The following is a 23,975-nucleotide window of genomic DNA, read 5'->3' as shown; positions in this document are numbered from 1 at the left end:
ATTACTTTAACTAACAAATGGTAAAAAAGGTTACACAAGACACACAGGCAAACAATTTAATAAAACTACAAAAAAGACCAGACAAAGCTAGAATCTTTACTGTGTAATAAGTTAAACCTCCTATAGTCCCACGGGATATATGTAAATAACCCCTTATGGAAACACTGGTATTTCAGCAACATGGCTTCTGAATGTCCATGACTTTTTACTTTCACTTTAAATCTTTAGTGGTGCCTTCAGGTCAGTAATCTCAAACCCCACTAGCTGTAGACATACCACAGTTTGCCCTTTTTTCTGAGCTCATCAGTACAGCATAAGTGGACTGTCTGATCACACTTTAAAAACACAGAGCTTGTAAACAAGCCTGATGTCTGTAACATTAGGATGATTGCAAAATATCCCAAATGATATCCAAACCAAAAATTGAAAAGATCACACAGACAAACCATTTAGAAGAAACTACTAGCTGTAGACATACCATGTTTCAACATTTTTTTTCTGAGTTTATCTTTACAGCATAAGTAGACTGTTTGGCCATACTTTAGAAACACAGAGCTTGTAAACAAGACTGAAGTCCATAACACTAGAATGACTGCAAAATATCTCAAATAACTTCCAAGTCAAATGATAAATAAGCAAAATCTACAAGAAAGACCCAACAAAGATAGAACACCTTAAACTTCCTGTAGTGGCTGCCCATGGGATATATGCAAATGACTTCTTAAGCACACATGCTTGTTTTTGCCAGGCTGTGGAGTTGTGATTCATCACTGGGACAAAGCAGAAATTCCCTAAGACTCCAAGAGAAGAAATTGTTATTTCTTACATTTATTTCATTGAATTACACTTCTTAACATTTATAATTGTGCTATGCAGCTAATCTACTACATTTTGCATTGTTATAAAAATTTTTACTGTTTCACTGCATTTGTGTACTGTTTTATACTGTTTTAACTGTATATTTCATTGCTAGATAGTGCTTCATTACTCTAATTGCATTTTTACTGAATTACTTAACTGTAAACAGTTTTTTCATACTGAAAGTTGTATTTGTGAGTGCTCTATCTGTGCTTTTCTGTGCATTTCTGTGAGGTTTCTGTGTTCTAGTCAGGTAGCATAGCCTGGATAGAGGCCTGCTGTTATCCAGGCCTGGTTGTTTTGTTTGTTGAGGTTCCTGTGTTTCTGGCAGCTAGTTTCACTGTGTGTAAGGTATTAACTGGACATTTTCTCCATTTATTAAACATCTGTTTGTTCTGATTTCCTGCCAAGAAGCGTACCATATAACTGATTTGTTTGCAGTTGAAACATTCTCTATAGTCTCCTTGCTCCTTTATCTGTTTTAAACTTTCATTTAGTGGCTCACTGCTGTTTTCTGCTGTGATAAAAAATGTATGTAGTGTTTTCTGCCTAAAATAGTGTAGCTAGTAGCTGTAATAGTTTACCATCCCCCCTCTCTATTGGTGCCTTGTTCTTATACTTGGTGGCTTTGCAGTTGCCCGCCCCTACTGTAAATTTGATCTGGGACACTCCTCCCAGTCTAGTGTCATTAGTTCATTCTACCTACTAGAGAGAGAACATTTGAGAAGGCCAACCCACTTAGGTTCTTAACCTTGAATTATCTTCTGTTTCTGCTTTCTCCCTTTCCACGTTACTAAAAAAAAAAGAACAAAACAAAAAAAAATTTTGCTAGAATCTCCTTGTGTTCTGACTGAGTGTTCTTCTCAGCTGATAAGTATATTTTTGGCACTTTTTAACTGTTCAGAGTTGAATAAAACAATAATTGAATTCAGTTCAGAATACAGTTTGAATAAATTGCATTTATTTAAACTGTATTTGCTACACACTCAAGTGTGCTAGCTTGCACTGCACTTGGATTGTTTTTAGTGCTGTTTTAGCTGCTTTTCTGTAAAAAAAATTCTATGCTTGTTTCCTGCCTTTCTTGTAACTACTGTAGTCCAGATACAGATTTGCTGTATCCAGGACTGCAGATACAGATTTGCTGTATCCAGGACTGTTTGTAAGCTTCTGAGCCCTCCAAGCCTTTCTGTTTTGGAGGGAAGCCTTCTAGCTTATCAGTGGGAGTTGTAAGCACTAGGTAGCCTATCTACCACAAGAGGGGTGGTTTCTGGCCCAAAAATTGTACTTTATTGGCTGTTTGGACAGTTTTTCCATCTCTTTCAACTTTATGCTTTAGAAGCCCATGTTTGCACTTGTTTTCCACCTTTCCTGTAACTAGTCTAGCCAGATGCATATTTGCTGTAAACAGGACTGTCTATAAGCTTCTGAGCAGTGCCACAGTCTGCTGTTCAATTTTTCCCTTAGATCTGCTAGTTCTCTCCTCTCCTGAACTTTTACTAGCTTATTAGTCTAGCACTTTACCAGACTTCTTGTAGCAATTATTGTAGCAGACAAAAGTGCTACCAGCACTAAACATTCTACAGGGAAACAGCTCCAGTACTTATTATTAATGCCCACCCCTCCAGGCATGTCTAAAGGTCAGTTCTCTGTGTTTTCTCCTATTAACCTGGTGAACTTGGGTGTCCTGAGGCAATGTAGCAATTGCCTCATGTACACTGAAATCCATCTCCTCTTACCTCCCAACACTCAGACTTGCGAGAGATGCACTTATATTTCCAAATTGGAAGCCACGCATTCTACAGCCAGGACCGGAATAGCTGGTCAAGAGGAGAAGGTCAACACTTGCATCACACCACATGGAACACATAGCCCTTCAGAACACACACCAGCATTGTCTTCACATAAAAACACAAACCACACACCCACCTTCACGGAGGCTCTCAATAAAAATCTAGGCAAACAGCAGAGACCTCCAAGGCAGAAATGCACTCGACCACCACAACACAACACTAATCACGAGATACATAACTCTACTAAACAGTGTGCCACTCAACCAAAGCCCCTAAGACAAAATAGCATGCCCAACATACTAGTCTTAGGTGACTCGATAGTGAGGCATTCTGATGTCCCACTCACTAGGTTGAATAAGGAGAAAGTAACAGTCAACTGCCTGTTAGGTACCAGGATCTGCCACATAATGGATGCACTCAGGTCCCTGAACAACAGGTGCAAATATTACTCTATCATTGTACATGTGAGTGTGAATGACCTGAGATGTACCTCCCTGGGCTACATGAAAAGAGACATGAAGGAGCTCTCGGATTATGTAGCCCAGGCAGGTATGACCCTAGCCATTAGCAGCATCCTATTCTCACCCAGAATGATACCACAGTACAAGCAGAAAGTGATTGATTTCAACTATTGGCTAAGTTTCTGGTGTCATTCTAAGGTGATCCAGTATCTGTCTGCCTGGGATGACATAATTGACAGACCTCGATGCTTTGCAGAGATGGCTGGCATCTGTCACCCCTGCACTTCCGGATACTGGCAAGGCTCTTGCCACCCCTATAGTGCTTTTTTAGGCAGTGTTCCAAAGACCAAATTACCACCATAACAGCTACAAACAAATGCAATCTGAGGGTCATGCTGCTCAACGTTAAAAGTCTAAATCTCAAAATGCACTTGCTTGAAGCATTCCTTAAAATGGAGAACATCGACATTTGTGCTGTAACAGAGACCTGGTTCAAAGCAGCAGAAAGCACCCCTGCACTACCAGGCTATAACTCGTTCCACACCTTTTGGCCTCAGAACTTGGACTGAAGCTCCAAAGGTGGTGGTGTTTCCATATTCATTAAGGATGTGCACACCTCCAGACTGGTAGCCCAACATAATGCATCAGAGATAGTTCAGGTGCAGGTAACATTGGGTACAACAGCGATTCAGGTCGTAGACTACTATAGGTCCCCAACCATGTCCCAAGACTCACACTCCATGTTCCTAAGCACCCTAGAGAATATTAGGGTCCAACCTAACACTCTCGTACTGGCCAACTTCATCTACCCCTCCATTAACTGGGAAAACTACTCATGTTCCAATACATTTGCCCGATGTTTCCTGGAATTCATTAATTCCAATGCCCTGGTCCAGCTTGTTCTTACCCCCACTAGAGGTAGCAACATCCTTGACCTGTTCATTACTAATATGGGCGACTGTTGCTCTACACCAATAGTCAACTCCTCCCTGGTTAGATCTGACCACAACCTAATCACCTTCGAAATCCACATCCCTTCCACCCACCCCCACCCTGCAAAGGTAACCACCATGAAAAACTTCTCCAAAGCTAACTTTGGGCTCCTAAAAACAGAAGTGGCTAACTTCATAGCACCCATGCAAATGGAGAATAGTTGCATGACCACTGAATCATACATCAGTACACTGTATCAACATGTACACAAATGCATGGATCTTGTCATACCTAATAGAACAAATACACTCTCCTTCAAAAAAAAGGAAGCCAATCTGGTGGTCCCCTGCCATAAACAAACTCTACAACAGAAGGAGGAAACTGATGTGGAATAAGGTGAAGTCCCCAAGACTGGAAAAACTCCCTTATCAGCCTCAACAAAAAGTAGAGATTCATCAACAAATCCTCTAAGGTTAGCTTTGAAAACAGAATTGCAGCAGATAGTAAAGACAACCACTAGGTCTTTTATAACTATGTAAAGAATCATATCCATGGTAATACCCAGATTTGCTCTGTGCTACTGCACAATGGTATCTCCTACACCAAGCCAACAGATATTGCCAATATACTGGCCAACAAATTCAGTGCCAACTTTACCCCTCTTTCCCCCCCAAAGGACCAATCACAATACCAGTAGATTTCCAGGTACCCAGTATTACTGCTGCACAGGTTAAAACAGCACTGTCCAAGGCCATGAATACAGCTTCTATGGGACCTGCCAGTATATCTGGCTGTGTTCTGCATGAACTACAGAGTGAACTGCCACTTCACCTGTATGCCCTGTTTAATCACAGCCTCATCTCAGGCTTTGTCCCTACCGAATGGAGCACTGCTACAGTCATCTCTCTCCACAAAGGAGGAGTGACTACAGACCCTGGGAACTATCGACCCATTAGCCTGACGAGTCTGATATGCAAAGCTATGGAATGCATCATCATGGACCTAATAAACAAGGATATAGGGAATCTCGAAACTCTGTATCCCACACAGTTTGGTTTTGTGAAGGGTAGATTATGCCTGCTCAACCTGGTCGACTTCTTTGAGTCAGTCACCAGAGCTGTGGATGAAGGCAAGGTGGTTCATACAGCCTACCTTGATCTGGCCAAGGCCTTTGATACCATTCCTCACTCAGAAATCATAGAAAAACTCATTAAGCTAGGCATCAACCCCTGTATCACTAGGTGGGTTGCAAACTGGCTCACAGATAGAACCCACAGTGTGAAAGTAGCTGACTCCAAGTCAGACTGCTGACCAGTCACGAGTGGAGTCCCACAGGGTTCGGTCCTGGGTCTTCTCCTGTTTGGTATCTACTTCTCTGAAGTCCAGGCCAACACAAAGGGACTCTGAATGACAACGTTTGCGGACGATTGCAAGTTGGGCGCTATTATTAACTCCCCAAGTGATGTTGACATCCTACAGAAAGGCCTCACTGAGAACCATGGCCTTAAGCTTAATGACAAAAAAATGTGTCGTCATCCCCTTTGGGAAAAACCCGGTTCCCATGAATTACCACATAGATGGTAGTCCACCGAACACAGAAGGCATTATAAGAGATCTGGGAACACAGGTTAACAACCTCTCTTTTGACCACCACATTGCCACTGTGGTCAGAAAGTCCTTCTATGTGGCGCATCTCATTACTAAGGATTTTGCATCCAGGAAGAAAGAGGTCATTATCTCTCTCCACTCTTCCCTCATTAGGCCAATCATCGAGTGCAATTACCCATTTGGCATGTACCTTACTAGATACCTGCAACAACTGGAGAGGCTGCAAAAGTAACTCACAAAGAGGATCCTAGGCCTTAAACACTTGTCCTGTATGGACAGACTAAAAAAACTCCAACTACTCTCTGTCTCATATCGCCTACTTAGAGGTGATCTCTGCTTGACTTACAAAGCCATGTCTAACCCAGCTCTGCTGGAAATACTACAGCTAAAGAAATCCCAATCCCTCCACATCACACACTCCAGAGACCTCAACCTCATTACCACAATCAACAGAACATACTGGAGGGACAGGTTCATAACCCTGAGACTGCCCATGCCATGGAATAGACTTCCCATACATGTCAAACAGAGCACCTCACTGGCCCTCTTCAAGAGAAATCTTGACGAGTGGATGGGAAGTAGAAAATTCACCCTGGGGATCACTCCAGTGGCTCTACTTGACAGATGCACTGGGAACTAAGGTCGGGTGGCATGATGCCCGGGTAATCCCATGGGCTACGCCTGTAAAGGCTCCAGGGCCATTAGCCTAGTACACACCTATGAACCTATACCAGTGTTTCAGCAACAAGGCTTCAGAATGCCTTTGATTTTTTTTACTTTCACTTTAAGTTTTTAAAGATGCATTTAGGCCAAGAAGGCCAATTTACACTAGTATTAGACACATGACATTTTTGCCTTCTTTCTGAACATGTCAGCATAGCATGAGTGGATTCCTCAGAGCTTATAAACAAGCCCATAACATTAAGGTGTTGCTGAAATTTCCTGAATAACATCTAAGCTAAAAGGAAAAAGGTCAAACAAAGAAGCCATTTAGTAAAAACTACAAGAAAGATCCAACAATTCTAGAATCTTTACTGTGCAATACCTTAAACCTCCTACAGTGACATCATGCATATGAGTTCTTACTATCTTGCTGGCATTAAAAGTCCAGCTGTGGCATTTAGTAGCTTGCATTTCAAGAGTAATGTGTGTTATAGACAAAAGTGCTTTTTCAGGTTATCACTGTCTAAGTAGTTTGTATCCTCCATTTTCATATATACCTTTAAAGCATCTTTAGACAGCTGTAAAGAGAGAATGTTTGCCCATTCACTTTTATTCCAGGTCTCTTATGTACCATAGTGTTCAAATATAATCAAGTATAACTCTATATCACCTTTTTTGGGCAACTTCTTTAAGGGTGGTTTAGTTTCAGGACTCACTTAATGTTTGCATGGTTTAGTTGTTTCTACAAACACTGGCAGTACTGACACAGTCTCACTCAGCTCACTTTGGGGTACTGCAGTTGATTCACTAACATCATGGAATGGAGCACAGATGGCGAGACTTAATTTCTCAACAAAGGTAGAAAACAGTACTAGGACACAATCTTTATCAAGTTTCTTAGCTTTACTTGTACTGTAGAGTAGTCACTTTTAAAAGCAATGTAAAACAGCAACTTCTGTTTGTTATCAACTTTTAATACACTTCTATCTGTTAAAGGCAATCAGCAAAAACAGCAGAGTACCCACTTACAGAGTGGCAGAATTGAGGATATAGCTAGTTGGCATATAATACCACTGCTGCTGCTCACAACTGGCATTTAATGTGGTATTTTGAAGACAGTGGGCCTAAAAAAATAAAATTAAAGCTTTTGTTTGCCTTACAAGTAGCTCTAGTCATGATCAGAAAGCAAATTTTGAAAATAAATATAGTTAGAGAAAAATGTCTGCTTATGGATTTTTGAGTAAAAGCTTAAATATATAATAATCTAGTCTGGTTAAGATGAATGTATTGCAGGGTTAAAAGAACCTGTTTCCCATCCAGAGTATCTCACTGCAGGCCTACCTTTTCTAGAGCTTTCCACTCTAGACAGCCTTCCTTCTTGATAATCCTTCTTGGTGTATGATTGAAGCACAATGACCATCTCCAGGTGAAATCCAGTCTCCCAGTTCACAGGAGAATGAGTTTTCCTCACTGAAACTGTAGCTTTTAGCAAATCTGCCATAGTTTATAAAAGCCCTAACTTTATACAAAGATAAATCATATAATTGGACTCATAATGGCCCATTACCCCAATGTGAATTAATTTATCTTCTGATACATAGCATAGCATACATAGCACCCAGTGACTAAAAAAACTGTATTTTTATGTAATATTTACTTTGCACAATTTAATTAGTAATTTGTAAAGCCAAAATCCCTATAAATATAGTATTTTTACAATGTTTACATCACATACAATATTCAATATCCCAAAATGCTACAATATGTAAATAAGTTGTTACTGCAGAATTGCCTTTTGTGTACTCACATTATCTCTACTGAACTTTCAGTATTGTATTACACAAGTATCGTCTCTGTGTTGTTTTACACTATTATATGTCTGTTGTGAATCCGCAGTGGTGCAGCGGTAGCGCTGTTGCCTCACAGCAAGAGGCTCTCCCGTTCGATTCTAAGCTGGAGTGCGGGGAGTGCCTATGTGTGGAGTCTGCATGTCCTCCCCGCGGTTGGGTGGGCATTCAAAAGACATGCGTAAATGGGTGTGCCTTCACTGAAGGTTGAACGTCGAGCTGGCACCTCGGCATTCGTGAAAATCTACGGCCAATCATTAGCGGACCGGAGTTCCGCTGTGGTGACCCCTAACCGGGAAAAGACAAACAAAAATTATATGTCTGTTGTATGAAACAGATACTCCTTGCTATAAATGCTTCAGAAAAGAGTTTTTAAAATCTGCCATCTCATTACACTCCTAAAACATATGTCCCCAAGTACCTCTTTTTTTTCCTTATCACACCACAGATATTTGCAATCTACTTGAGGAAAAAATCTTTGGAGTCTGCTTGGGGTATAAAAATACTTATGCAAACACTCCCAAGCAAAAGTCCTAAACCTAGACTTTGTTCCATATTTGGGAGCCACACATATGTACTCCAAATGTTCCCTTGTAAATTGCTTATCCAACCTCTTTCCCAATATTTTTCCAACCTCCTCTGATTGATTCTTATGGTTATCGTGCAATATTTTATAAGCTTTAATAATTATTCTTCTGAAGTGTTTTTGGATTACTGAATGTTAACTAGCATTACAGAGACAGTGATCTTGGAAAAGAGTATTGTTGACATGTTGACAAACAGTATGCCAGTGAAATTTAACATGCATTCTTATCCCAGATGTTTACAGGAGTAACGAGTTATTTTAATCTACTGTCTTCTAACATATTTTTTGTTGTTTGCATTGTCAGTTCCCTGTTCAATTATTCCAACAGTCGAAATGATCATGAATTTAAAAGAAGGGAACTGTTACCTGATGCCAGAAGTGTTGGCCTGCATGACTGCAGACACCTTCAGTATGACTGTAGATGTACTTGGTGCGGTCAGAAGCTTCAGAGATGATCAGCTGGCTGCCCTGAAGGCAAAGGCTCTGGAAGTAAGCAACATTTACAGTTGTCTTCTCATGCACGGTGGAAAGTGGTAGTATGATACCACTGGCAGGTTAATACAATGGCATTTGTTTAACATTAGTAATGCTGGTTTAATTTTAACTGTGTGTGTGTGTGTGTGTGTGTGTGTGTGTGTGTGTGTGTGTGTGTGTGTGTGTGTGTGTGTGTGTGTGTGTGTGTCTGTGAGTGTGTGCATGTGTGAGTGTTTGTGTGACAGCGAGTGCATGTGTGAGAGCGAGTGAGTACGTGTATGTGTATGTGTATATGTTATTTTTTTCTTTTACATTTGATTGCCTTTTTCATATATGTTAAAGTACAAAAACTGGTTTCTCTTAAAGCTATGATTACATCTCATTCTACCTTTTTTGGAGGGTGTATATTATTTCAGCAAATGCTGTTTATTCGACCCAATAAAGTTGAAATCCCTAAATCCCGAACCCACGGAACAGCGATTTTTTCCCAGGGAAAAAATCACTGGGTAGCGCAATCCCGGAGTTGGTATATTTAAGTAGGGGGGGTGGGCAAAGCCCCCCACTTGATTTTGTGTTGGATTTTTTTTTTTTTTTTTTTTACAGATCAGCGATTTTTTTTCCCTGGGAAAAAATCACTGTTCCATGTGTTCAAGATTTAGGAATTTCAACTTTATTAAGGTCGATTAAACAAAGTTCGCTATTTTAAGCATTCACTGAAATAATATAGACCCTTTTTTGGAAACTAATCATTCCCTCCATAGTGTCATCATGCAGTCACTTTTTTGAACTACATGATAAGCAGGAATGTGGTTGTTTACATGTTTCTGTGTAAATACTGTGAAATAAACTTGGAGATGTACCATTTTGCAGTGCAAAACAGCACTAGCAAAGCTAAGGCCATATATTAGCTAGGCTTAAACTAGGCCTGATGCCATATAAATGTCAATGTGGTGTCTCCTTAGATGTCTTAATGGTTACACTGCTTTTGTTGAACATTTCTTTACAGAGCCATAGCTGTCTCATTTTGCACCATGTGCAGTCCAATGATCTGGTACGTTTCAACTATTAGCTGTAGAGCAAAAAAAAAAGAGGTCCATTCCCCAATCTGGTACTTCTCAGCTCTCTCCTAGGAAGGCCAGGTACTCTGAGTCTGTGCCCCTCTCAACCGTACTGAGGAGCAAAAAAAAACCTTCTGCATTTAAAAACTGTAGCAAGCTACTTAATACATTTGTAAAAACCAGCTTGCTACAAGTTATACCACACGTGCCAAAGCAAGTGCTTCAGTCCTGACATCAATAGGTGTGTTTCATTTCTGTGTAAATATTCAGTAATGCCAGTACGGAAATCAATACCTGTACTGCTCTTCTAGTAATTGGCTTCTGCCAATCATGCACCCTAACACTGTGTGGCCAGGGCAGCTGCCTCCTTTGCCCCATCCTAGCCTTGCTTCTGCTTCTTTAATTGAAGCCCCTCCCCTACATTATTTAGTAATGCATGCTAACCTTAACTCTAACCCTAACCTTGCCCGTAACTCTTGAATACAATGTTCCCTCATGTCAGTGGTGATGAAGCAATTAAAGTATTTTAACATTTTTAACCTAAGGCAGGAAAAGCTTAACAAGATTTCATGACTGAAATATAAATTTCAACCATACTATGAGACAAAGAATAATCAATCTTATGTAAGGCATTTATTTTTCATTAGAAATCAAGTGGGTTGATGAGACCACTGATGCGTATGTAACTGAACCTGGCAACCTACTCTGATATACAAAGCCATGGAACAAGTTATCTGGAAATGATCAACAAAGACATAGGCAAACTTCAGACACTGGACCCAACCCAATTTGGCTTTGTCAAGGGAAGATCATGCCTACTAAAGTTGGTGGAAGAGGAGAAAGGCATATTGCCTACCTGGACCTGGCTAAGAGATTCAATAAAATACCCCACTCCAGAACATTTGACAAATTCACTAAACTGGGCATAAACCCTTACATAACTCATTGGATTGTCAGCTGGCTCACAGACAGGACCCAGGAAATCAGGATTGGTGAGACCACCTCCACTAAAAGACCCATCACCAGTGGGGTACTTCAGGGCTCTGTGCTGGGACCACTACTATTTTAATCTACTTTTTGGAAGTAAAGGCTAATGTCAAGGGCCTTTGGCAGATGAAGTTCACAGATGACTGCAAAATGGTAGTTGTCATAGACTCCCTCCAGTCACAAACATCTTACAAGAGGGTCTGACACAGACAAATGACTGGTGCCACAGCCATGGATTAAAACTCAATGCCAAGGCATGCATTATAGTGCATTTTGGGAAAATGGCCACCCAGGCTAATTACTCCATTCATCAGACACCCCTATAAGTTGATCTGGTAGTCAGGGATCTTGGAATATATGTAGATAGTAATCTGGCCTTTGATCAACATATGGTCAAGGTAGTAAGAAAATCATTCTATGTCACCCAACTTATCAATAAGGGCATGGCATCCATGTCCAAGGAAATCATTGTGTCACTTTATTCAGCCCTTATCAGACCAATCGAGTATAATTCCCCCTTTGACATGGACTTGACCAGACACTTGCAATGGCTGGAATTCCCACAAAGGTTCTTTACTAGGAGAATCCAGGTTATAACATATTGTCCTATACAGATCACCTTAAAGCCTTATCTCTATACTCAGTCACATACAGATTACTAAGAGGCAATCTATGCCTGGCAAACAAAGTATCCTCAGATACAGCTCTGATGGACCTTTTGCACATCTACAAAATAAACCACATCAGAACCAGTAGATCCAATGATTTACATTTTGCTTGTAACATAAATAGCGCATGTTGGTAAGACAGATATGTGTCTCCAAGGATCCCCATGCTCTGGAACAGGTTCCCCATCCATTTGAAGCAGAGTCCGTACCTAACCCTATTTAAGTGTAACCTTGAACAATGGATGGAAAATCAGAAATTCACCCAGAGTCTGGCTCCCATGTCTCTGATAGATAGTGCAGACAGTAACTATGCACAAACTAACATATCTCCCACATAACCTTTATAAACTTCCTAACATACCCCCTCTTAATAAATGCCCATTATACACAGGGACACAAATGGGCTGAGTTGCATGCCTAGGCTTAAAATGGTCTTGGTGGTCATTAGCCTAATAAATACCTATAAACCTACATAATTTACTATTAAGGGAGTAAATTGTGTTTGGAATCAGAAATGATCAAATCACAAGCAAATTATTAAGGAAACCTGAAAATGTACACAACAACCAATGTGTACAGTGATTAAAAATTTAAGAATGCAGCTAAAAGTATGACTGAAGAGATAGAAGTAAGTAAAATAAAGACTGTGAATGAAAAAATAGGACAAAACACATTCAAAAAGTGCTAAAACGTTCAAAATAAAACCACAAATCTAGGAACCACATCCATATGGCAACCAGTTTGGCACCTAGTAATAAATTTGGGTGGCGCAGCAGTTAGCATTGGCGCCTCACAGCAAGAGATTCTCTGGTTCGATTCTCGGCTGGGGTCCCTTCTGTGTGGAGTCTGTATGTCCCCCCCCCCCTGTGATCGCGTGGGTTTCCTCCGGGTGCTGTGGTTTCCTCCCACATCCCAAAGACATGCTGCAGGTGGATTGGACACTCTAAATTGGCCCTAGGCATGAGTGCATATGTGTGTGTGCCTTCTGTGGAAGGTTGGGTGTCAGGCTGGCAACTCAAAACCGTAAATCTCCACTGCCAATTATGAGCAGACAGGTGATCCACTGTGGCGGCCCCTAACCTGGATAAGCCAAAAGAAGAAGAAGAAATTTACAAGCAAAAACCACACCCAGTGCATGCAATGTGGTTATAGGTACAAGAAAGCCTGTTGACCAACTTTTGTTACTCACAACCATTTCATAACAGTCAGCATAAGTACAAATAAAAACCTGCAGCAAGATCTGTGTGTATTAGATGCAAAAGAGTGAAACAAAATGGAAATATTTGTGGGCACAGTTGAGTTGTATGGAGTGTACTGAAAGCAGTGATACAACTATCCATGGTAGCAGTAATAATAATGAGGAGTCTGCTTATTGTGAGTAGTGAAAATTACATATTTTGGTCAGAAAATGTGATAACCAATGGCATGTATGTTTAATTTAAAACTGACACAGGGGGTGAATGTAATATATTGCCTGACTCTACATATAAGATGTTGAGTCTGCCTAATAATGTGTACATGTTTTTATGTATGCCCTTGATGTATTCAGGGCATAACATGAAGCCTGCAAGAAATATAGATTAGTGTTCTAAGGAATCTGTAGAGAACAGTGGTTAAAGCAACAAAACATTTTAATTTGCAAAGTTTGTGCAGCACCTGGCATGACTGAAAGAGTTTACCCTCTACAGATGCAGAGTGGTTCACTTGTTAGTATAAAGTGTAGCCAAAAGCAAAGTAAATATCAAAACAGTAAATCTGATAATACTGAAGTTGCACAGTGTCAGAACATGCACATTGTCATGAAGGGCAGTCATAACATCCCTTGCACATTTGTGCAGCATCTCTCGTGAAATTTAGTTAGCTGCAGTATCAGGTGTTCAGGTTCATGGTATCAAAGCAAAGACATTTTCTTAAAATAATAATTCCAATGTGGCTTGCAGATTCAAAAAGAGAAGTTATATAATTAATACTTCACTGCAAGTTCAGAAACATGATTCTGAAGGTGTTGAAAGTGTGCTGTAACATACTGATAAAGTTTTGCAGAGGAGTTCTGATTTGTTTTAAGAACTGTGTTGGCCACATGGAGAATATCACAATAAGATTTCTCCCAAAGAAATACCAATGATTTATGTTCCGTGAAGCATTCCAGTTGCACTCAGAGCAAGCACTGGAGCTCATGGAAGTTAGAGTTAAGAAAAACAGCTGAGTGAATGGGTAAACAGTATGTTAGCATACAGGAGGCAAAACAAGCTTAACATATGTACTGATAAATACCAAATCTTGAAGATATTCAGCCTATCCTATCAGATGGACGGCGCAGCTGGTAAGTAGAAAGCTACCCAGATGGTCCCATTGTAAAATGGGGGTTCCCAGAATAACCAAAGAGCTTATCTGAAACCAGCCAGTGTTGTTTTGTGATTTATTGTGCAGCACTTTGGTAAGAAAAGATTTATTTTGATTTATATTTTGCTTACACCTCTGATGTTCACTGTTTGCTGGAAAAGGGGGATATATTTTAGACAGGAAGGTTTACTTTGATTTATATTTTATTACTTACTTCTGATTTTCACTGTTTGTTGGAAGAAAAAGATATCTCTAATTTTAATGTGACTGGCACAACTGCTACGATAGGACAGAGTGAGTACTTTACAAATTACTTCCCTTTGTACAAGGTTTGCTCAGTGGACTTAATTTAATACTTAGTTGCATAGCGTCCATGTCATTTCAGCATACAATTTGACTTAAATTATTAACTGTTTTAATTTCTTTGCATTCTGTGTTCACTGATTTTTATTTATCTTTTCTTTTACAATTCTTTAATTGTTTGTGATTGAAGATGTATTAAATGACATTTATATATAAAGGTAACACCTGTTAACATTGGATATTGGTGTTTCTCATGTCCCTACCTAAGTGCCATGTTCAATCATAGCCTCACCTCAGGCTTTGTGCCCACTGAATGGTGCACAGCAACGGTTATCCCACTCCACAAAGGGGGAGCCACCACGGACCCCGGGAACTACTGCCCCATTAGCCTGACGAGCCTGGTCTGCAAGGCTATGGAACATATCATCATGGAGCTTATAAACAATGACATTGGTAATCTCCAAACTCTGGACCCTACCCAGTTCAGGTTTGTAAAAGGCAGATCATGTCTCCTAAACCTGATAGACATCTATGAAGCGGTCACCAAAGCCTTAGCTGAGGGTAAGGTGGTTCACACAGCCTACCTAGATCTCGCCAAGGCTTTTGACACCATCCCCCACGCTGGAATTATAGATAAACTCACTAAACTAGGTATGAATCCCTATGTCACAAGATGGGTTGTCAACTGGCTCACTGACAGAACCCACACTGTGAAAGTAGCAGACTCTAAATCCAACTTCAGACCAGTGACAAGTGGAGTACCACAGGGTTCAGTCCTAGGTCCTCACCTGTTTGGTATCTACTCTGAAGTACAGACTAATACAGAAGGTGTTTGGCTAACAAAGTTTGCAGATGACTGCAAACTAGGAGCCATAATCAAAACTCCTAACGATGTGGACATCCTACAAAAGGGCCTCACTGAGACAGATGCCTGATGACAAAGCCATGGCCTCCAGCTCAATGCCAAAAAGTGCATTGTCATCCCTTTTGGCAAAAACTCTGTACCCATGAACAACCACATAGGCGGTAGTCTACTTAACACCGAAAGTATGGTAAGAGACCTTGGGACACAGGTGGACAGTAGTCTCACCTTTGAAAATCACATCATTACAGTAGTCAGGAAATCCTTTTACATGGCACACCTCATCACAAAAGGTTTCTCATCAAGGAAAAAAGAGGTCATTGTTCCCCTCTATTCATCACTCATTAGACCCATTATAGAGTACAATGCTCCTTTTGGTATGTACCTCACAAGACATCTACAACAACTGGAAAGGCCACAGAAACACCTCACAAAGAAGATTACCGGCCTTAAACAGATGCCGTATGCAGATCGTCTCAAAAAACTCCAGCTTTACTCTGTCACATATCGCCTACTCAGAGGTGATCTCTGCCTAACATACAAAGCTATGTCAAACCCAGAGCTGATGGACATGCTCCACATAACGAAATCCCAATCCTTCTGCGCTACATGCTCTAGGGACCTAAACTTTGTCATCACAATAAACAGAACATGCTGGAGGGATAGATTCCTGTCCCAGAGACTTCCCATACTCTGAAACAAACTACCTGTCTATATCAAACAAAGTTCCTCATTAGCACTCTTCAAGAAAAATCTTGATGACTGGATGGGAGATAGGAAATTCACCCCAGGGATCATTTCTGTGGCTCTGCTTGACAGGGGCACAGGAAAATAATTTTCTTGGGTGGCAAAAGCCAGGGTACCGTTTGGCTAGGCTTATATAGGCCCTAGGGCCTATAGCCTAGTACCTACCTATGAACCTATGAACCTATGAAATGTTGGATGATTGACTTACTAGTATTATTAATAATAAATCTTGTCTTACTGAAGATGATCGCACTTGTGCAATTGGCACAGCTTGGAATACTGTTATTATGTGGCGAAAGCCACATCACTATGGCTAGGCTTATAAATGCCCCAGGGCAGATAGCCTAGTACTAAACTATGAAACTATGTATTTTAATGACAGGGTGATAAGATAAATACTAGGCAAAGTGAAAAATAGAACACATTTAGGAAAGGAAATGTCCACTGCCCGTTTAAAATAATTCAGCCCCTACAAGATACTATCAATGACAACTTTGAAATTCAAGATACAAGTATTCACAATCTGAGGATTTTGAGTATGTAAAAGAAAAAAGAAAGAAGGGTTGAAGTTCATAACAATTAACTAGGAAAAAGAAGAAATGTATTAATGTCTATAATACAAAGATAATCTGTTCTATAAAGGACACTGCTTTAATATGTAGCACACACATTCCAAGGAATGGTTACATAGTTCAATCACAAAACATTCAGTCTACAGAAAATGACATTTTTTTTCCAACAGAGAAGATACAACAAAGAGATGCAAGGGGCAGGCAAAAAGGAAGAAAAACTGAACTTAGAAGGATTGCAGAACATTACTGTAAGAAAAAAAAAGAAGAAAAAGACTGAAGTTTACAATATGTCTCAAACTGTACAAGTACAGCTGGTTGAGAATTGTATTCATGCAATTGTAATAAGCAATGAATCCAGTGGGATTAATAAGACTAATGGTGATAAAGATCATTCCTTTGTAACAACTGATAGAGCAGACACTACTGAATTAGAAGTGTGATATTTTTCAAATCTGGTCAGAAATAATACACTAGTGATTAGAGATTCAGTTAATCAGAGGAACTGACACTTATATTTGCAGAGAGGATAATGAATGTCAAATAGTGTTATGCTTTTGAGGAACAAAAATAAAAGATGTGAGTGGGGCCTTAGAATACCTTAATATAAGTAAGTATGACACTTTTCTTCGTGTTAGTGCAAATGATCACATCTTCAAGCACTCTGTGTTAGTAAGGATCTTACAACCATGTTAGATAGCCTACCATACGCAGGTGTTACGACACCTTTTACAAATCACATGTAGAAAGGGGAGTCATGTTAGTGTCAATTAAAAAAATTGGGGGTAAATGCCTACATGAAAAAATGGAATGTGGAAATGTGTAGAACATCCAAGCCTAATTTGGGACACAAATATATTTAGAAAGGATGAGGGTCTACTTGTCAAGACAAAGAAAAAAAAATTGTAGCAGATATATTGCAGTGCTTGACAGAAGAGAGGATTTGTCAGGTCAGAAATTTAACATTTCACTGATGACAAAATGTGATGTATCTGTGTTGGTTGTTAAGGCTAGAAGCATTAGTAATAAAGATTTTTTAATTGGAAAATGTGCTACATTCACACAAGATTGATGATGTTATTGTTTTTGAAACATGGTTAAAGAACCATGACTGGAAACCAGTTCTGTCAGGGTATAAATGTTTTACCATAGCAGACATACTAAAAAAATCAAGTGGAGGTTTTATGACAGAGATTAAAGGTTATTACAACACCTGTGATTATTACATGATAAATTGTATAACTGTGGCAATAAAGACAACCCTGGAACAGATGACAATTGTTGGTTTATATAGATCACCAAAGTCAAATGGTGATGACCTAGAGGAATGCATACATTTCTTGCATGAAGCAAAGGAAATAAAAATAATAGCTAAGAATGTAAATTTACCAGATGGCCAGCAAAACTGAAGGGCTTATCTTATGAACACTAAAGAAGAAACCCTGAAAATGTTATTAAACCTTATGTAAGATCCTTAAACTGTCAAGGTAAGACCAGTGGAAGCAACACTTAAAAAAGTGCATCTTAACTGAATAAATCTAAACATCTAGACTCTTACTTTTCCTTGCTAAACAGTACATTTAAAGTGATTCTGTCATTTTCTGTGGTAAGAACCCAATGTAGATGAAAATAATCATCGTACAATATAAAATAAAAAGTCCTATAGTTTCTGATGCAAAATGCATGCTATTTTTGCATTTTGCTTTGCTATTACATGCCAGTGTAATGGTTAAGATCTTTGCTTCACAAATCCATAGTTCAGGGTTAAATCCTAACCACTGTTCACTGTCTGTGTGGAGTCTGCATCTTGTCACTATGTCCTTCTACCTCTCAAAATATGCATGGGGATTGCTGTGGTGAATAATAGGGTAAAAAGGAGCTTACTTGAGGATGGAAGGTACCAGGTTCAAACCCAGGCCTCTTAGCTGAACTGAATGGAAATTACCACCCCATAAGCTTGACGAGCCTGGTCTGCAAAGCTATGGAGAGGATCATTATGGAACTCATAAACAAAGACATTGGGGACCTACAGACATTGGATCCTACCCAATTTGGCTTTGTCAAGGGCAGATCCTGCCTTTTGAACCTGGTTGACTTTTTTGAAACAGTCACTAAGGCCATTGATGAGGGTAAGGCAGTTCACACAGCCTACCTTGACCTTGCAAAAGCCTTTGACACAATACCCCACTCGGGCATCATAGACAAACTCACCAGCTTAAATGTAAACCCATATGTCACGAGATGGGTTGCAAACTGGCTCAAGGACAGAACCCACAGGGTCAGAGTTGCTGGAGCTATGTCAGACTCCAAGCCAGTCACAAGCGGTGTCCCACAGGGCTCAGTCCTGGGACCCCTCTTGTTCAGCATTTATTTTTCTGAGGTACAGGCAAACATAGGAGGATTGTGGCTAACAAAGTTCGCAGATGACTACAAACTGGGTGCCATAATTGATACTCCAGCGGACACAAACATCCTTCAGAGAGGCCTCATAGAAATGGATAATTGGTGCCAGAGCCATGGCCTTAAGCTGAACGCCAAAAAATGTATAGTCATACCCTTTGGGAAAAACAAGGTACCCACAAATTACCACATAGGTGGTAATCCATTGGCACGGAAGAGGTAATCAGGGACCTAGGGACCCAGGTTGACAGTAACCTCTCATTTGACACTCACATTGCCAAAGTGGTTAGGAAGACCTTCTATATTGCCCACCTTATCATGAAGGGTTTCACATCTAGATCAAGAGAGGTCATTGTGCCCCTGTACTGTTCTCTTATCAGGCCAATGATTGAGTACAATGCCCCAATTGGGATGTATCTTACCCAACATCTGCAGCAGTTGGAAAGACCCCAAAAGTTCTTCACCAAGAGGATAAAGGGTCTTAAACATATGTCATATGCTGCCCAACTGAAAAAACTCCAGCTCTATTCAGTCGCATATCGCCTACTCAGAGGTGACCTGTGCCTGACGTACAAGGCCATGTCCAATCCGGAATTAATGGGCTCCATCTCAGAAAATCCAAATCCATCAGAGCCACGAGAGCAAGAGACTTAAACCTCAACACAGAAATAAAAAGGACATGCTGGAGGGACAGATTCATAACCCAGAGGCTCCCTGCACTCTGGAACAGAATCCCAATCCATGTTAGGCAGAGCCCCTCACTAACTCTATTCAAGAGAAATCTTGACGAGTGGATGGGAGATCGTAGGTTTATCCCGGGGGTCATCTCTGTGTCACTACTAGACAGAGGCACAGCAAACTAAACCCTAAATGGGAGTAGTATTCTCATCCTAAGGGGTGGTGAAAGCCACACACACTCTGGCTAGGCTTATAAATGCCCTAGGGCAGATAGCCTAGTACGAACCTATGAACCTATGAAGAGAAATCTGCCAACAGAATGCACCCAAAAATGACATCAGCACTGACTTTAGATGATGTCTATTGGAGGAAAAGTCTTGTGTAACTCACCACTTTAGACGGCAACCTTGGTGCCAACATCCTGTAAACAGGAGAACACTGATTGCAGGTTGCATGCTTCATTAAGGCTTGCTACTGATCAGTGTGTAAAAATTGGCTATAAGTGATATGGCCACATAACAAAAAAAAATGGGACATAAGTATTTGCCTGTGCTGAGTGGGTTAAGGAGCCAAGGACCCAAACTAATCTGACCAGTTCCAGAGACCCCATGTTACAGATGGGAGGGGTTTACATACCATTCACTGGTCACTGCATGCTTATTATAAAACCCAGCACCCTTGAGCTAGTAAGCCACTAGTAAGCCACTGAATGACCAGTGTCAATTTTTCCAAACTCATTACCTGGGAGAGCTCTGTTGAAAGAAAGCTTGGTGTAAAACCAAGCAACAGGCCAAAATGAACTAAGGATTGCTAAACTGACTATAGGTTCATTGGTGGAATACAACCTGGAGGTTGTTTACATGATGGTAAGGAATAGAGTGACTATCCTGTGTATGCAGCAGATGAGGCCAAATGGTGTGCAACAAAGTCTTTTGGCCTGGAATTTGTCTACTGCTAATTGGGGTGTGGAGGGGGCAGACTGGAAATTATGTGGGAATTGTGGTTAAAGGGAGGTTTCTGAAAACCATGAGGGATATAATCAGAATTAGTGACAGTCTCGTGGCATTTGGACTCCAGTAAAAAGATGGAGCAATCTTCATGATCTCAGCCTGTGCTCCACAACAGCATTCAAGCAGCAGTTCCAGGAATTTCTCATTAAAGCATGACAAAATGAGTTAGTCTTGATAATGGGTGACCTTAATGCTCATATAAGGAAACACAGAACTCAAGAGAAACAGCCACAAGATCATATTAAACAATGTCCAGCATACAACTCAGATAGATAGCTTTCAATTAAGGCTTAGTCAAAGGGCATTGGGATCATCCAGGGATTACAAAGTCATCCTTAATGAAATGGTCAGCCTGCATCTAATCAAGATTGCAAAGTCTTCACTAGTGAGCCATATGGTGCCCTGCATAAAGCACTGGTGGCCACAGTCAGCTGCAGCAGTGGTCACCTAGGGCTCTAAGACTGAAAGAAACTAAGTTGATGACCTAGACATTGACTGGAGCAAAATCATGGAGGGTTAAGGAAATATTCATGGCTCTAGTACCCCAGGAAAAAGCTGAAGTAGGTGGACCAGAAGAAAAGTAGCAGATTCCCAAACAGAACAGGTTTAAGCTGTTGATGAAATGCACAAGTCCAGGAAGTTATCAAAAGAAGAAAAGAATGCAGGAAAAAATTGGAGATAGAAAATATGGGCTAAACTGAGGAGGGATACTAGTTGACTAATAAAAAGGCTAAAACAGCAGCCACAATGATGAAAAATGAAAAATGAAAAACAAGGTGTCAGAGAAACTCTATTAGCTTCTGACTAAGTAAATGGCACAATGAGGATCAATCAAGATGCAAGACAGTAACAGAAAGACAAAAAAGGTAGAAGCAGATGCCATTTCAAAAAGTTTCTGAATGAAAAACCTATAGAAGCTGTACTACCACACACACACACACACACACACACACACACACACACACACACACACACACACACACACACACACAGTGTATGATAAAGGAGGAAGTAAAACCCACCCTAGAATAAGTAAGATGTGCACTAAGGAAAACTGAATCAGGGAAAGTGTCAGGCTCAGATGAAATCACAGAAGACCTCATGAGGATGTTGAGCACAATAGGGGAGAAATGGCTACGGAAGGTACTCCTGTCAGTGTGGAGGGGAAGTAGAGGTATGAAACTCCTATCACACTGCATGAAAATGCTGGAGATGGTAGAAAGTAAGAGGGGAGATGAGCAATTCAGATTCAGCCCAGGATGTAGTACAATGTGACCCAATATTTACAGTTAAATTAATAGAGAAGACGACAAATCTGGAGATAAGGAAAGAGTCCAACTGGGCATTCTGAGACTTGATGAAAGCATATGACAAGGTCAGTGAAAGCTGATTTGTGTGGTGGTTTGAAGTCCCAGAAATGTTGGCAGAACTAGTGCAGGCTATATACAAGGATCTGGTAACTCCTGTTCATACTAGGGATGAACAAAAATCAGCTAACATGTCAGAGGGGAAAGATCAACAAAGCTGTTGTATGCAGATGATATGCCACTACAAACAGACTCTGAACAAGATCTTCATCAAATGATAGGGAGTAAAAGGTAAAACTGAAGGCACACTGAAACTGAGTGTAGGCAAGATAGCAATCATGGCAACAAATGGGGGAAGCAGGAGAAGCTGAAAACAGTGATAGAAGGGAAAATAGTGGAATGAGTTAACAGCTTCAAGTTTCTGGGATGTGTGGTTGAGGATAAAGCGAAGTCTGAAGGAGGAGGTAAAACTGAAATCAGAGATGCGACAGAAAACATGCACAGAGTATCAGAAGTACATGACAGAAGAATGCCAAAGGAACTAAAAAGTGGGGTATAAGGCAGTGGTGTTCATACTGCTTTTCTGAATACAGGACCAAAAGAGTTGCTGGTTAAGTTTGTTTTGGTAAGGACCTTCTGGGATGAATGAAAAGTTCATACCAACTACTGTAGCATGAGAAACTGAGGAAATATATACTAAGGTATAAGAATTTATGGGCAGTACCTAATTAAAAGGATGTCACCTGATTCTTGAAAATTGGCAAAGACAGTGTATTTAGCAATGTGCACTGGTAAGTGTTTTTCATTGGGCTGCCTAACATTAACTTCATTGAAATGTAATAGGTAGGTTCAAGTTTTGTTAGTAGAGTGGCTAAAATGCCTGTATAGATAGCATAGTCATAAAAAAGTGTGGAATGAGTTATGTGATTAGCTTAGTTTTGTTGTTTGGTGATAGAATGCTCCTCCTGATTCTGTAAAGGTTGCTAGTGAGATATTACACTTCTTATGCTTGAACAGACTTGATCATCATGGGAGAATATGTCATCTATGATGTATTTTATCTTGTTAGCATGGAGTGCTGTGTCAGCTGTTGAGGTTTTGATGTTCAGTGAACAGGAATATGATGTTTCATAACAAATGGAGTAGAATAAGCCTGAGCTGCTCTTGATAATATTCAGTAGCCTGAGACAAGAGTCACAAAACCATTTTCAAGATCTGTGAATCTACTTGCATTTGGTGTTTGGTGAGTATATGTTTTCCCTGAGTAAGGAAGGACTGTGCTATCACAGTATTGTACCACTTTAAAAAGACACCTATACAGTGGCAACACATAATTTACTGTTTGTGCTTCTGTTTCTTCGTCATCATTTCAAATTGTTTTCCTTTGCGTAGCCTAATTTATGGCTTCATCTCCCACAACTTCATAAGAAGCATTGTCATCTCAGACATATTATGTATAAATTTTGCAAAACACTACATCATTGCCAACAATGTAATTGATGCCTGTTTGTCTTCTGGCTTTAGTATTTGCACTATTGCTCTGACTCTGTCAAAGTCTGACTTCAATCTAGCTGACATAGTATATGAAATATATAGGTTCATAGGTTAATAGATACTTACTGGGCCATCGGTTGGAAAGCATCTTTAGAAGTCTAGCCATGTATTTCCATGAAGTTTTTAGCACTTATAAGTAAGTATTAATGACCCAGGAATAAGCAGAACATTTACATGTTGACCCTATCCATGGGGGGAAAAGGGTGTTAAACCAGGGGTGAGTTTGCAGTTACCAATCAGTTTGTCCAGATTACATCTGAATAGTATAA

At 40.2% G+C, this 23,975-nt stretch overlaps 1 protein-coding gene across 1 annotated transcript in view; it reads left to right on the top strand.

The window, feature by feature from the left end:
* Positions 1–23,975, top strand: part of LOC122808847 (otoancorin-like) — a 224,916-nt gene that overhangs the window by 68,874 nt on the left and 132,067 nt on the right. The window contains exon 5 of the mRNA XM_044079940.1: positions 9,051–9,235. Within this exon, the coding sequence (XP_043935875.1) occupies positions 9,051–9,235 (185 nt within the window). The remainder of the gene's footprint in view (positions 1–9,050; positions 9,236–23,975) is intronic.

This window comes from Protopterus annectens, chromosome 8.part0 (genome assembly GCF_019279795.1).
Source record: "Protopterus annectens isolate FY-2018-M chromosome 8.part0, PAN1.0, whole genome shotgun sequence".
In the NCBI taxonomy this organism is placed as follows: domain Eukaryota; kingdom Metazoa; phylum Chordata; order Ceratodontiformes; family Protopteridae; genus Protopterus; species Protopterus annectens.
Note: the sequence above shows the minus strand (reverse complement) of the source record. Positions and strands in the feature narration are given on the sequence as shown.